The sequence below is a fragment of the Choloepus didactylus genome, chromosome 1, assembly GCF_015220235.1.
Source record: "Choloepus didactylus isolate mChoDid1 chromosome 1, mChoDid1.pri, whole genome shotgun sequence".
NCBI lineage: Eukaryota > Metazoa > Chordata > Mammalia > Pilosa > Megalonychidae > Choloepus > Choloepus didactylus.
The window spans coordinates 123547359-123564374 of record NC_051307.1 but is presented as its reverse complement, the minus strand read 5'-3'; the positions used below and the strand labels follow the sequence as shown (position 1 = coordinate 123564374).

At 33.2% G+C, this 17016-nt stretch overlaps 1 protein-coding gene across 9 annotated transcripts in view; it reads right to left on the bottom strand.

Annotated features, from left to right (window-relative positions):
• The window catches only part of PHC3 (polyhomeotic homolog 3), an 87541-nt gene that overhangs the window by 8959 nt on the left and 61566 nt on the right, over positions 1–17016 (bottom strand). For 5 of the 9 annotated variants that reach the window (XM_037840933.1, XM_037840963.1, XM_037840975.1 and 2 more), the window contains 4 exons: positions 13394–13553; positions 7162–7276; positions 4147–4279; positions 3824–4055 (listed from right to left, as the gene is read on the bottom strand). In XM_037840933.1, coding sequence (XP_037696861.1) covers positions 3824–4055; positions 4147–4279; positions 7162–7276; positions 13394–13553 — 640 coding nt within the window. Of the gene's footprint in view, positions 1–3525; positions 3654–3823; positions 4056–4146; positions 4280–7161; positions 7277–13393; positions 13554–17016 lie in introns of those variants that run through there. The other 4 variants (XM_037840981.1, XM_037840987.1, XR_005217520.1 and 1 more) reach the window with 3 other exon arrangements.

The window sequence follows — 17016 nt, the reverse complement described above, 5'->3', positions numbered from 1 at the left end:
TCTGCTATAGAAGAGCTATCTGTAAAAGTAATACATTTTTTTTCCAGTGTTAAGCTGGGTGGACATCTTTTTTCTTGATTATCTGTTTCCCCTTCTCTTCTGCTGGTTGTATCTTTCCGGTTTCTTATACAGCAGCTAGCGTTTCAATTTCTCTATGTTAATTATTTCTCAGAATTTAAAAAACTGATATTTTGTAAGCTTTTACAAAACTTTTATGGTTTTGCCCATTTACCATATAAAAGAAACTATGTAGTTAAAATGGGATTACTCACCAAAGAAAAGCCCCTTTTCTTTTCCCAGAGGTAGCTCTCAACAAAACTGGGCAGACAAAACTGACTAATCTTGCATCTAGTTGTGACTTCATCCTTCTTTTTATGAAAGAACTAATATTCTTCTCTCTTCAGTCTTACTTACAAGAACACAGAAAAGAAAAGAAGAGAGAGAAAGACAAGGTAGGACTTAACTTAGATTCAGAAAACAGGAGCAATGAGAAGTAATGAGGATCACAAGAGCTACATTTGGGAATAGAAATATGGAGTCTATACAAGGAAAATATATAGCATGTTTTTGTTTCTCTGTCTTATGAGATTCCTCTTCAAATGTGTTCTTGTAGGTGGACAGTAAATGTCAAGAAGTTTTTTGGGAAAGAACATGATCAAATAGGAATAAATTATCTTTGAAATTTTAGACCACAACTTTCTTAAGCTAACCACGGAAAAGGGAAGTTACATTAGTGTAGAAATGAAAAAATAAAGTGACTTAATAAAGTAGAGGCAAGTGTGCTTCCAGAAACTCATTAGAGAAAATAAAAAGAAAATTTTAGGTGCTTAAGGTATACTGAACTAATAATGTTCTGTGCATTTCTGACATTAGCATTTATTTCTGCCAAACATCTGGAGTCCTGAGGACATGTACAAAACATATACCATCTGAAGCACCCATGCAGCTGAGCTGGCTTTATTGCAGCAGAAACAAGTGCAGCACTGCTGTCAGTATGAGCACGGTCCTCTGGGCATGGGTCCCAAATGAATCTCACAAGTGTCCAGAGTCACTTTTCCAGCTGAACAAACCCAAAACAAAAACATCTCGCACAAAAACTGACCTCAGTAAGACTGATGAAAAGATCATCACCTGCCCTTCAACACTACAGGATAAAGGAAGTCTCAAGATTAGTATACAAAAAAACAGTAATATTTTTAGTTATATTCCTGAGATAATTCCAACTTTACATGCCTACAGAGAACCCAATTCCGCAGAGTCACAAATCATTATATACAGAATAAACTGATCTTTGCAAAAGGAATTCACTGTATCAAGAAAAAGTTAAAGAAGATAATGTATAGTTGGTTGAAAATAAGAGAATTATTCCTGTAAGATCTTTCTAATACACAAAAAACTAGAAGAAAATAATTTTTCACTCTGGTAACAGCTCTGAGATTCAGGTGTACAACATACAAACTCTAATATGATCTCCTAAAGGATAGTTCACAAGATGGCATTATACGAAGAGAAAAATGTAGTAGTAAATATAGGTAACCTAGTCAAAGAGGGAAGTCTATCCTCAACTGGAAAGAAATAAAATTCAAAAGAGATTACAAAATTTACAAACTTGTTCTATGAGAAAAGTGTGAGGGAAAACGACTTTTCAGAGTGAAAAACTCCTGAATGAGCAGAAAGAGGCTCAGAAGGAAATTTACAAAATCAAAAGGAATATGAAGAAATGAAGATAAAGTATTTTCTAGTATAAGATTTATCTTAAGATTTAGGAATTATTCAGCAAAAAATTTTTGAGAAAGAAGACATAACTGATTGCACAAATAAGCTTGTTATTGGGCCTATCAAAGTGGTTTGGAAATACTCAGTAAAAGAAAAGCAGAATTATATTAGGCAAACTCTTAACAGTCCAATCAATTCAAAATTATGCAGCTGTCTCCTTTAATGGTATCTAAATCTTCTCTACACAACTGGCAACAAAATTGTCTCGGTGAACTCAGTAAGACAAGTATGTCAAGTTATAAGCAATAAGAAGGCTTTAAAAAAAATGAAGCAAGAATGAAACAAAACAGTCTTTGTTCTAATAAAGCAGCCAAGAGAAGCCTCAAGACAACTGGATGTTGGGGAAAATTAGTAAATTAGTCCTAAAAAGTATACCAAGTGATAGAAGAATCAGCAATGTCTATTATTTGTTAATTATTCTGGCAACTACTTTCCTCAGAATAAACCAACAGCACCTCAAAAAAAGAAAAGAAATATTTTCCCCCAACTAAGAAATCAGGTTCACAACCAGAACACATGCCTCTTTTGGAAGACTGAGACTACTTCTGAAGATGACACAGAATCAAAGCTCAGCCACAATGTTAATTCTCAAGATATCTACATTGATCTGAAAACCAACATTTGTTTCATTAAATATTAAAACCACAACCAGGGAAGACTCATCATCCTCTAATACATCAGCAGTTTCAAAGCCGATTCTGAACACACACACCGTCAGCACTTAACTTGGACCCTAATTCTTCTCAGGCATGAGCTTAAAAATCTTCCCATGAAGAATGTATCCTTACTTTAAACAATTCCATCTTTCCTTAAAAGTGACCATACCTTGTAAAATATACTTATTTAGCATTTCTAAAACAAGCTGTTGATAAAATAATTCAATAAAATTTCTTAGAGTTCTATATATAAGGGAAAATGGCTGATAGATTTCTTTTAAAAAGCAGTGATTTTTCTGAATATATTTTCTTCTCTAGCACGGCACATTAGCTATTGGTCACCTTCAAAGAAAGATTAATTAGCAATAAAATAGCTGGATTAACTTTAAAAGCCTGGAAAAGAAGTTCAAGTGGGATGTTTTCTTCTGAAAGCTTATGTCAAGAAAAACAGTATGATTCACAATAAAGCCAAAAGAAACAAACATTTAAAAACAATCTTCTTGATTTCCGTATCTGTAAGGTCAAAGTAAGATTTGCTGATTTTTAAAAAAATACACATTGTCTTAGTACATATAACCAGTGTGGGTCTCATCACAAGCAAAAGTGCAGCTGTCTTTAACAGCCAGCCCTTTGGAGAAAGTGGATATAAAAGATTATTTTTGCATTAAAGAAAAAAGATAAAGAACATAAAGATTTAAGTTGATGGAAAGAGCACCAAAATGAGAGTTAGAGCAGGGAAACATACATAAGAAAGTTACCCTCAATATTGGAATGGAGTGTCATAATGGAATTTCAGCTATCTACTTAAAAAAATAAAATGTCAGAAGTGCTCCTGATGTTTATTTATTGTAAAGAAACAAAGAATGCAGTTCCTTAAAAAGAACCAGCTTGATTTAAAAAAAAAAAAGAAAAACAAAGACAAAATTTTACCATATTCTAAAAGGTCTTAATTATCTTTCAAAAATGTAAGAAAAAAAAGTCTCTCATTTTATTTTTTTAAAAAAAAAAGTTAAATTAGGAAATAAGGAGGGACCAGAATAGAAGATTAGAAGAGCAGAAAGGAAGAAGTGTCTGATTCAATCTCTCTACTGACCTCTCGAGAGAAATCAGACTGAAGAGAAGAGAGCACCTTTAATATCTTCACCGGCTGAGGTGTCACAGCAGAAGCAGGACTAGTCAGTTTTTATCGACTTGGGGGGTATAAGAAAATACCCAGTTGTGCTGAGGGAATAAGCAAGAGGAAACAGATCACATTTCAATAGCAAATGCCATATTAATACATACACATAGTATATCTCGAGCCCTTGTATGCAATAGATGTAGATGGATCTAACATGATTCCTGCATGTGAATGCACAAGAAAACTATTAAGGACGTGGTGAATTACATACCAGGCAAAGAATGGATAAAGGCCCAGACATCGTCCACTGTCCATATTGATGGTTCTGTTTGTGCAACTGGGAGCAAATCACTATTCTCAGGCATTTTCCTAATTCTCACGTCCCGAAGCTCACGTTCTCTTTCTCGCTCACTCTGCCTGCGCAGACGAGTTGTCATAGCAGATGGCATGGAATCTTCACGAGAAGCCAAGTCTTCTTCTGCAGATGGATAAGTAATTGGAAGCTGGAAAATGTAGTACAGGTAAAATACGGCATTGCAATTTCCTTGCATTTCTGAAAAGGGTATTGTACATTGAAACAAGGTTTCTACAGACCTGCCTAAGGATATGTTCTCTTGCTGCCCCATCAGGGCCACTTGGACGACGACCACGATGCCCAAGACTCTGATTATCAGGCTTACGGTTCCAACGACTAAGTGCAAATTTTTTAGAACAGCTAACATTGTACCTAAGAAATTCAAGTAAGAAAAAATATTAAATGATACAGGAAACACTCTAGTATTTAATTATGATTTTAAAGTGCAATTGGGAATCATTAAATGCCATATATTTCATTAAGGACTGTAATACCTAAATAACATAGACCATAGGGTTCAATAGATTTACTTGTGCTAAAGGTCAAATCATGGCCTCTGTGTACATAATAATGGATCTCTCAGTATAATACAAAATAGTTATATTTTCTCCTGATAATAGCATTATAGTGGGAATCTTTCTGCAAAATACAGAGGATAACAGCATTTCACATAGCAGCAAAATAATTTAGGGTTCCATGAGCAAAAAAAGTTAACACTTTAAAAATTCAGATGTTTATTCAAACTAATATTTTCCCAAGTAATCATTTCCGAAGAGAGATTAATAAAAAATAAACTAATATAGTAGGGATGAGGAAATCTCAAACAGCTAGTAAAAAGATTTTCCAATATTACTGAAATCAAAGAGTGAAAATGTGAAGTTGAGATTTCAAAGTTATGCTAGGAATTCATTGTTCTCACGATTCAGGAGACTCAGAAGTACATAACTCTTTAAAACTGGCTGAAAGATTATTTTCTTTTCTCAAAATATACTAATATTTTGGAACACAGTACTGTTTTTCATAAGGCATGATAAAAACCTTAAAGGGTTATGGCATGTGTTGGGTGCCAAAGCCCAAGAACAGGTCAGCAAACTTTTTTTGTAAAGGGGCAAATCATAAATATTTTTGACTCTGTGGGCCTATGGTCTCTGTAGCAACTACTCATCTCTATCACTGTAGCAAGAAAGCAGTCATAGACAATGCATAAACAAATGAGCATGGCTATGTTCCAATAAAATTTCATTTATGGACACTGAAATTTGAATTTTATGTAATTTTCACATTATAAAATATTACTTCTTTTGATTTTTTTCAACCATTTAACATCTTAAAAACCATTCTTAGCTCGTGGGCCATACAAATACAGATGGCAGGAAAGATTTGGACCCTGAGCTGTAGTTTGCTGACCCCTTCTCTAGAAAGTAGAATAAGAAGTAAGCTAAGGAACAAATTTCTGAAAAGCTATGTATGCAAAGGGTAAGAAAACTACATGCAGTTCCTCCTTTTTAACAATATAAAACTATCATTGTAATTTCATATTTTCAAAACTCTTTTGCTCTAAGAAAATTTTTAGGAAAATGACAAGAATGAATTCCAATTAATTTTGTCATTGACAGCTGTTCTAGGATCAGTATGCTGATACCAAAGTAAATTTTCCTCACCTATGTTTTATGAAAATATCAGGAGGGGGAAGTAAAAAGTATGAGAATGAACAGGCTGTTCTGCCCCTAAAAATATAGAAAAAGAAAACAGTGCCTTGATTGCCACTTCATTTTATCCTCAAAACAATTAACATTCTCCCTGCTCATCTACAAGCTCAGCTCAATAGGTTCTGATTCCCAATTATATCAACTGAAAAAATTTCTTTCTCCATGGAGAAAAGAGAGAATAGTTATACACTCCATATTCAGTCCTTAAATATATAGATCTCCAAGACAGTTGGCTAGGTAGAAGTGTGAACAGCAGCAGTTCTTTCCTGACCTAATTTGTTCTCTCCTTTTTTGCTCTCTTGTCCACATTCCTGAATGTTTCAATCCCTAACCCTCTAACGAGGCTCACTTAAAGGTGACAATTCAGTAATTATCTCTGAGGGAAAAGTTATGGTGGTGTTAAATGTCCTGAAATATTTCTAAATAATCAAAGTTTAAAATATTCTGAAAGGTAGTCCCTTTGCCAAGTTTTCAGAGAGTCACTCTGAATCAGAAAGCCACTCTTCTTTCTTTTATATGAAGTGGAAATATCTCAAGTTAAAACAGAAGTCACAGAACGTAATTACAGGGTTATCAATAAAATGAAAGAATATTTGAATAACAGTTTGACATCTGAGAAACCAATGAACCCATTTTGGGGTTCCATTATTTATTGTTTCTTTTTTTCTTTCTATTCCTTTATTTTGTTGCTTTTTTTTTTTTCTATCATTTAAGTTTTACTAAGTACATATTAGTGGCATTCATACCAAATAAAATGATCAAGAAATTCCCTACATGTATACCATCAAAATCTTAAATTCTTTGAAAGAATAATCACTCTTAATCAAAGAATAAATTTCAAAATTTATTCAACTTCAAAATTTATTCAAAATAATCAACTTTAGTGATGACTATCTAGACTATCAGGATATATTATCAGAATCAGAGTGGGTTTTTTTAATGTAAGCTAAACTTGGGAATTATAAGATCAATGAAGAAATTAAACTTTTTTGTCATTAATATTATTCACTTATAATAATTACTATTGAAAATACCAATTTAGACAGGACAGATATCTTGCTGTCTGATAATGTAACAATGTGGAGAAGTTATTGCTATAGCTATCTCACATAAATACATAAAATAGGGTATCATTAAAATAAAGGAAAACACTTCAAAACAAAACAGGTATCTCAATGTTGGCAAAACAATCAACTGATAAAACATTGTTTAGATAACTTAAGGACTAGTATTCTATAATAGCTTGATCATTTCACAGAACAGATACTCCTAAACATAATACCACCAGATTTCTACTTTAATATTAAACTATAAAATTCCCTGAAATGTTATGAATATGTAATTTTCACAGAGCAAACTTTAATAACTAAATACCAATGTAGCTCCAGATAAAGTTTATTTTATTCCTCTATATTATGTTATATGTTTTCTATTACATGATAAGATATATTATATTATAACTATTTGTAGACTATATGAGGTTTTTTTTTGGCTTTGTTGCAGTGGTTGTTTTGTGCTTTAGGAAATTCAAGAGAACAGAAATACCGTTTGGCACATGACATAGTACAGAATCGTTTTGACCGTAGAAATTCATTAGCATATCCCATCTTTCCACAGAATTCACACTTGAGCAACTCACTGTCCATTTCTTCCAATGTCTCTAAAAAAAAGAAAAGAAAAGAAAACAAAGGAAAAAATTCCAAAAATTTAATTGTAGTAAATCTTCCTTTAACCTATACTTTGCTTGGATGCTGCTAATTCAGACCAATGGTCCTTTAACTTTTCAATCCATAGCCACTTTGGCAGAATGAAAGCTTCCATAAACAAACACCTCCATCAATTGTCTCTTACTTCTGCATAAAAATTATATGGAGTTTTCTAGATATATAAATAAGAATTACATTTTTAAAGGCTCATTTTGCTAAGAAACCATGTCTAAAATGTGCAAATAAATTTATTAAGCAATGAAAAAAACAATGAGGAATAAGACAGTCACTGCCCTCAAGAAAGAACTTTCAAAAAGGAAAGCGTGGGATATGAATTTAGGAATATTGTGCTATGGGACTATACGGCAGGGAACACTTAATTTTAACTGGAGAGAATGAAAATCACCCCAAAAAGAAGGTGAAATTTTGATATGTGTGATTTTAAAGGATCATATAAAATAAATACTCTCAAAGATCCAGTGTTCCATATATATATATATATATATATATATATATATATATATATATGTAAATGTGGCATATCTATAATTATAATAGTCTCTTTTAGTTATACTGTATTAAAATTATTTTTAAAATAATTTATATTAATCTTAGAAATCACAAATAGTTTTATAATTTCTAATCTCTGTTGCTTTTTTTCAGGGTTCCCTGTTAAGTTAGAATGTCCTTCTCTCACCTTTACATCCATTATTTTCTTCAAGCCATAGCATAGGACCCAAAGAATCTTCCTACCTAAATCCCTAGGTACTAAGCAGCAGTCACTATAATCAAGCAGTCACTATAACCCCAAGTTTTCATATCTATAAAATGGGATTATAATACCTTTCCCAAGACTTGCAATGAAGATTAACTGAGTATCCAACAGATAGTAAGAATAAGAAAGTAACAGTTCCACTTCCTATTTCCTACAAAAGAATTAAAAAAGTACTAAGACCTGTAATTAGTGCTCAAGAAATATTTCAATGAAAACTGTTAAATTCTTTAATCGACCATATTTTGCCATATTCTTGCATCATCATAATTCCTATGCCAAGTAATATAAAATACACAACAAAAGCACACCACTAACTAAAGCTTTTAGCTGAGAACTCTATGTGCTCTTTCTATATTACTCATTTTACGATGTCTCGTTAAGATGGAGATGGAGACAGGGACTGAAATATAGACATGGACAACATAGTCATTAAGTACAGGCACTTACACCATCCTGGAGAAACAGATGGCAAAGTGCTAAATCAAGTGAAGACATCAAGAACTACTAAAAAAAATATGAAATAATATTTGAAGTTCCAGGAGCACCTATATACATTTTCATGACTGATCAAATTATAAACACATAGCCATTTTAAAGCAATTTTTAGGACTACTTGCATAAGCAAAGTCATCAACTCAGTGGTAATGAGGAAGATGTAGTCTCTTAGAAGTAAAATGAAAATCACTTCTTCCAATGGCCTACAGATGGCTTTCATACAGCTGTCTCCCAGTCAGAACAACCGCCAACACGTTCCTAGGACTTGACATCGTAACTCTCAGGAGCATAGTCTTTCCTTTATACTGTTTATAACCTGATCTGACCTTGTAAAGCCTGCACCTGAGAGAGAACCTCTCACTCAACCACCACTGCCATCAATCCAGCCCTGAAGAATCCCGAACATCCACATTGCTCCAGGGCCAGGCTATACTGGAAGTTCTGTTACAAAAGTCTTTGTTAATTAGCATAACAATGTGCAATACCTAACAAGCTAGAATACTTTCTGAGGGAGAAAGAAATGCTTTTGCTGGTCCAAGAGGGGAAATCCCAAACACATACGGGCTAAGAATTAACCACGTAACAAAAAATAGAACATCAGTTTTATTTCTCAAAAGAACACTAATAGATTTTAAAAATCTCTGTTCCATTGTTTGGTCAGATTTTAAGCATATCCGGTAATGTTATCAAGGCTACTTTTCATATTTGTGAATAAAAATACTACAGAACCAAATGAGCTAAAAAAAACTGTTGATTTACCTATTAAAGGTGAGGGATTCTATGGCAGAGACAGTTGGTAATTCTCTAACATCCATTCTTCACTTTATTCCCATTGTTACTAAGTCATAATTTTTAGCTAGATACATGGCCACCCAGAATAAAAACTACAGTTTCTGCCCTAGATGTGGCCAACTGTTCACCAATGGGATGGGAATAGCAATGCCTGCAAATTCCAAATGGTGCCCTTCCCCCATCTCATTGGGTAGATTACAATCATGAAAATCAGTTATCATGGAAATTAGATCAACATTCTAGGGATGGCAGAGCCACAAGACACTGTGAACTGGGCTCCCAACAGCATGGAACTACCACGTGAACCCTTTGGACTTCTTATCCTTGGGCAATGTCAGAGAAAATTAAACTTCTATCTTACTTAATCAAATATTACTCTGAGTTCATATTAGAGTGGTCAAACCTATATACCAGCTAATACAGGTCACCAATCCCTACCCCCACTTTTTTTCTGAGGAGGAGTTACTTTTCAATTTCCCTGAACACCTGAGAGCCCATTAGGATCAGCAGCAGAGAGATAATGAGATGGCAATCCTGATCAGTTTGACAATTTAACAGGGAAGATGATAAGTTATGTTTGTAAATCATAATCTGTTACCTGGAGATTCTGGTAATAGACCTGGTCCAAATGGAATTATAGTTTACCCCTTAAAAAGGGAAGTTTTTTAATAATGAATTGAAGTGTATATACTAATAAAACCACTAAATAAGTGACCTTACCATTTCTCTCTATAGTACTTCCCTTAAACATTGAAGTACAAAGTAATAGAGACACTAGAATTATAAAATTAACTTAGGAATTAAATTATGAAGTATTTAAAATTTTAGCACATTTTACGTAAATATTTCTCCACTTTGAAATATATTAAACATCTTTAAATTTTTGCTTTCCTTTCCCCACCATGACTACAGGTGTTGATTATATGTCAAAAGGTATAGGATGACCAGCAAAGTTTCCAGATACACTCTTTTGTTCCTGTCACCTGCCTAAAAGCCTTTAGTAACTGTGCCAGTTTGGATATTATGTCCCCCCAAAAGCTATATTCTTCCATGCAATCTTGTGGGGGCAGACGTATTAGTGTTGAATAGGTTGGAAGCTCCTGAGTGTTTCCATGGAGATGTGATTCAATCAACTGTGGGTAAACACTTGATTGAAGTATTTCCATGGAGATATGGACACTGCCCATTCAGGGTGGGTCTCGATTTAATCACTGGAGTCCTATAAAAGAGCTCACAAAAAGAAGGCGCTCAGAGCAGCTGAGAGGCACATTTTGGAGAGAAGCTAAGGGCTGACACCACGCTGACACTTGGAGACATTTGGAGATGCTAGCCCAGAGTTTGCTCCTGAGAAGCTAAGGGAGGACCCCGATGCTTAGATGCACAGGAGCTGAAGAAGCTAAGAGAGACCAAGAGACATTTTGGAAAAAGCTGTTTTGAAATGCAACCTGGGAGCCAAGGAACAGCAGACATTAGCCACATGACTTCCCAGATGACAAGAGGTGTTCTGGACACCATCAGCCGTTCTTCAGTGAAGATATCATGTTGTTGATGCCTTAGTTTGAACACTTTTATGGCCTCAGAACTGTAAATTTGTAACTTAATGAATCCCCTTTATAAAAGTCAATCCATTTCTGGTATTTGCATAATGGCAGCATTAGCAAACCAGAAGAGTAACCATCCTTTTGACAAGATAACTCCTAACTCCTTAACCTAATATCCAAAGTACTCTATAAATCTGACTCGGCTATTCTTATTGCCTACTACTTTTCTAACAAAAACCTCCGTTCTTCACTGCCTCCTGAAGTCACCTGGCACTTACACATCCTTTGCGCATTTATTCATGGTGTCACAACCTGAAATGTTCTTCCTGTTTGTTATCTTAAACCCATGTTTTATTATCCAAGACCCAGGTCAAACCCCATCTCCACAGGAATTCACCAAACTGGGAATAATCTCAGCCAATTTTAAAGTTCTAAGTTCTTACTGTCTACATAGCTCATTAAAATCTTTTGTTGTGGGGATTCTCCAGTTCAAAACTAGATTAAAAGCTCCTTGAAAGAAGAGAGGTTGTATTTTACTTCTATATATCCTCTTATATTATATAGCACAGTCTAGAATTTGCTAAATGTCTATTATATTGTAAACTGAGCATCATGAAATATGCCTTGTAACTTCCTAAGCAGTCTTCTAATATGTGTACACAGGGGTCACATTAGAAACACATTTTAGCCTTGAACTTTCATTTATTTGCTTATTGTAGATATAAGCTTATTGTACATACTACTTTTCATTTCAAATGAAAAATTTTTCTCAAATAAAATATGATGCATAAATAAAAGCAAGCCTTCAGGAATTAAATGAAATTAAGTTCATAATAACAAAAGACAAAATGCAGATCTTGTTTGGATCCTGGTTTGAATAAAATAACTATAAAAGGACAGTTTTCAAATAACTGGGGAAAACTGAATATGGACTAGATAATGGATGACACCAAAGACTTACTGATATTGTTATGTGTGTGTGATATGGCATTGTAGTTACAGAAGAAAAGGTAAATAGTTTTTAAAGATGCACAGTGAAGTATGTAGCAATGAAAAAAACTGAGGACTACAATTTTCTTTAAAACAGGAGGGAAGGAAAGGAAGGAAAGAAGGAAGAAAGAAAAGAAAGAAGAGAGGGAGGAAGAAAAACAAAAGGGGTGGATAAAGCAAGTGTGACAAAATGTTGAGACTGGGTGATAATGTGCCTGGTGATTGAGGATTCATTACATAATCTCTAATTGTATGAATGTTTGAAAATTTTCATTATTAACATTCTTGTAAGTTAAAAAATATAACAAATTGGCCTCAATATAAGTTAGAAGTATATATCAAACTTTATGCCACTATTACATTCTTTGCTGTTCAAATAGGAAGTTAAACAGTGATGACAACATTGCAACAGTCTAAAGTACCAATAATGGCAGACTGCCTTCTTTTTAAGAGTTAGGAAAGCTGTGAGCAAAGACAATACTTATTTTGCTTACCAACATGTTATTTTGCTTAATTTAACAAAATACAGACATACAGTATATGTTCAATTAATATGTGTAAAATGAATCTTTATTTTAGATGAAATATACTAACACTGAGGATAATTACTTACAAACAGATGTTAATTAACTAATTCACTAGCAGAACCGACTATACTGAATGCTCTTAAATTACTTAAATTGAACTATAACAATTGCAGGGCCATGATCAAAATCAATCAGGGATAGTCTCACAAAGATGCTCTCACAGAATAAAACAGACATTTATTTAATCAGAAATTAAGATCATCATCCGAAAAAATAGTACAAGTGTCTGCTGACTTTAAATAGCAAACTCAAGTTACAAAATATATCCTCATGTTTTACTTGTTTGCTTGTTTGTTTTTCTGCAGTCATTTTATATACCACTTTAACTTCTATGGGATATTTGCTGTTAGAATAAAGTCAATAAAAAAGGATTCTTTTTTTATGATATTAAGGAGATTTAGTAATGGTTTTCATTTTGAACAAACGTAATCACCAATGCTTCCCTAATAAAATTGTAATACCCACCGGACATCAAATATCAGAATGTGGCAAGTCTAAAACCAAACAACTCAGAAAGCTCTGAATTTTTAAGCAAATGCAATGAAATAACCATCTGTTTCTTAAGTCTGCTTTAAAAGAGACAAAGAATTGGCTATTTTGATGCTAAAATTTTTTATTACTTCCTATCATATATAATGGAACTTTTCCTACCCACACTCCCCCAAAAGTCAAACTGATCATGGAAATTAACACTGACCTTGCTATTTTAGTCATTTGGCCATTAAAATTCTGGTTAATTTTACCATCATTTTAGTCAAATAGTGCAATGTATGAGACTAAAGAAATGAATATTTCCAAGTGAAAATCTGTGTAGGATAAAAATCCATGTCCTTTTTCAAACAGTAAAGGTCAAAGTTAATTTAAAGGGTATCAAAACTGAAATCCACACACCTTCAGCAATCATGTCTTCCATCTCTGTGTCAGATGAATTATCTGCATGCTTTGTATTATTCTGTAGCTCTCGCTGAACACACACAGAATTTACTGTGTGATTATCCAAAAGAGGCCTTTTTTTCACAGGCTGTTCTATTAGCAAAGATGAACGACTCACCTTTAAAAGGGAGAGAGAATAAAATGAAATAATCTTTAAAAAGACATTGAGAAATAACTTGGTTTAAAAAAAAAAAAGACATTTGAAATGAGTGGTAACTGAGACAATTTATTTGTTCAATTAGTCAGATCCATTCATAAAAGGCTTTATTCCTTGAGAAAAGTTTAGGGAATGTGAACATAAATGCTTTCCTTCAGGTCAACAGAAGTGTGACTGTTTCAAAGCTTCTGTCAAGTGGAACCCAGTGTCCTAGTTCAGGCAAGGAGTTACAAAAAAGTCTTAAAATTTAGCATTTCTCTATGTTCAGAATTAATACTAATCATCAAGTTATTCTGTACCATGAAAATTTTAGTAGCTAAGTTCAACACTGAAAGGGAACAACTACCAGCATATTTAGGAGTTGTTAGGATTTTTTTTTTTTTTCCAAATGTTTAAAAAGTACAACAGAGACAAGGTCAGGAAAGCATAAGGAGCTGGTGTCACCATATCCTCTGCCCTCAGTTTCTGTGCTTTTTGCTGAGCCTCTATCAACACCACGTCGGGGCAGAGCATTCAGAGGTTCATGACCTCTGTGGTCCACAGGAGTCACTATGAGGAGGGTCCTGGGAAGAATTTGCCATTTTCAGTGGAAAACAAGTGGCAATTACTGATGACTTGGTACTTTGGATTTGAATTTGCCACACCTTTTGTTGTAAGAAGACACCAACTTCTTAAGAAATAAGGATGTTTTAGTTCATTCCCTATGAAGAGGTGCATTTTCAGAAGCTCAGTCCTGAAACAAGGCTCAAACTCTGTTAAACATACATGAAACTTCTATAGCATATTGGATAGGTTTGTAAATAAACTTACTACATAAAAAAAGTACTACTCAATCAATTCCTCTCTCAAGTTCTGTGTTAAAAATTAGAAAAAAACAATTTTTTTTCAAAAACTTGAGTTTTATCCATATAAGCGAAACACAAATAAAAGATCCACAATAAATTTTTCATTAGCCAATATCCTCAATTAAATGACTTTTTTCTGCAAACAACTTTTTTTTTTTTTTTTGGGGGGGGTTTCCATATTCTATTCCTTTTTAATACTTATCAGAATCATTGTCTCCAATTCACTGACATGTCCTAGTTTAAGAAAGTTCACAGCGTTCCCTGGGAAACGGTTTTATTCCCCAGAATTACCCGGTGGTGCCACCTCCCGGAGCTGCCGGCAGCCTCCGGACCTCTGCAAACAACTTTTAAGATTTGTTTTTCTTGCACAAAGCTTTTTATTTGTAGGGCTATTTCTTCAGGATAGATTCTCTGCAGAGGAATTACTACTTTAAAGGTGTGAACTATCAAGATGACTCAGTACATATTGTCAAATCAATTAAAAGAACTTTTAAATTAACTAGCAAGTTTTGTTTTCCCCAACAGAGGAATAAATGATATGTATTTTATAGATAAGGAAATTAATGTTCAAAGTGGTTTGGTGATTTGTTCACAAAAGAGGAATTGGAAACAGAACTTAAGTCCCATGGTCCTAATTCAGCAAACTAATTCACTATAACAACACAAAGAAATGGAAAAATCCTGAAAGATTAACATTAAAATCAACAACAACAAATTCACTTATGTTCAATACTTGGTTAAGTCATGAATACTAATTTTAGAAATATTTTCAACAAAAACAATTGAGACCAAAAATATTTACTGAACAGCTAGTGAGCCTTTAGTTATTCTGAAAAACAAGATGACAAGAACAATATCTTACTCCTCAAGAATGCTGGTTAAAAGTCTCCAATATCTGCTACTTATGGGAAACAATAGGTTATTGGAAATTTCTACATTTAATCTTAAAGAATAAATCACACACAAATTTTAATTTGTTTCATTTCAGTTAGTATATTTTGTATGTCTCAAGTAGAATTTATGGAAGTTATTGTCAGAAAAATTGTGAAATTGAATGCTGCTAAGGTCATACACTTCTGGAAGGTTAATAAATTTAAATAATCTTTTCAAAAAATAACTTGCAACATATATCAAGAGTCTTGTGAATATATATGGAATGTGACTACTTCTAGGAATCTATGCTAAGGAAATGATTTAAAATGTGGACAATTTATATAAAAAGATATTCATTTCAGCACTATTTGAACAGTATAAAAATGGAAACTTAAATGTCCAACAATAACAGGAGCAGTACACAAATTAAGGTTGTACATAAAGTGGAATATCACACACTTTTCAAAATATTTCCAATATACTATTAATGATATGGGAAAATAAATGCTCAAGATACACTAAGTGAAAAAAGCAGAACTAAATTCACAGTACTACCTTTGACCATATAAAAAGCAAACATATTTATAGATACACACTATGGAATTACTGGAAATGATCTGTTCTGTACATTTTCCAAATTTTCCATGTAGAAAATGTATTACTTTATTATAACCAGAAAAAACACACATTAAATTTGTCACTAGTACCTGTGATAATTGAGAATAATAGCAAAGGCTATTAAGTGCCAGCCACTACACAAAGCAATTTATACACATTTAATCCTGACAACAATCCTAAGAGCGAAGTATCATCTCCATTTGCCAGCTGAGCAAAATGAAGATCAGAAAGGTTAAATGACTTGACAAAGGTTACACAATATATGGCAGAGCCAGAATTCAAACACTGACTAGCAGGGAGAAAAAACTGCTCATCAACTGACTATACCATAATTCTTATAGATCCAAATTTAACATACACACAGTAAACTGAAAGCAAAAACCCTTTACTGGATAATTAACTATGACAATGCAGGATTTTCACTACCCATGAATGTGAAAACCAGGTGATTCAAAGGTCTTCAGAATAAATATCATATACTTTTATGTCGACTTCTCTTTGATGTATTTTCTAAGGAAAAATGTTCATCTCTAGTTATAAGCATATAAATTAAGTATAGGTAGTCTCAAATTATGAAACTTAGTGATAGATATAGCACCTCCATTTTGAGGTGAAAATTTTAACGCATTTTTAAAAATCTGATTGAAGGCTAAGATTTAAGAAAAATGAGAAAATCTATTCGCTAATTACAAACCATCAATTGGTTTTATTATATTATGATACATTAGGTCACTGGGAAGTTAATACTGTATCACAAAGCATCATATTAAACAAGAAACACTATTTTAAAAATAGTCCACTTTAAGTGTCATTTCTGGCCCCTTAAAAAGAAAAAGTTGATTTCATTAGGGGAAACTTCCAACTACCTTTATCTAAAAATTATAAACTGATATCCCTATATCATAAAAATGTTTTCATTTTTTTCCCTTAGTTTTTACAACTAAATAGCTAGCATAAAATTTTAGAAATACATTTGGAAATACATAAAGGATACAGAGAGATAAATCCTAGATTAAAAACTGACAACTTTTTGAAATAAAATTATACACTTTTTATTAGAGAACAATAGACAAAGCTAAAGTTACGAA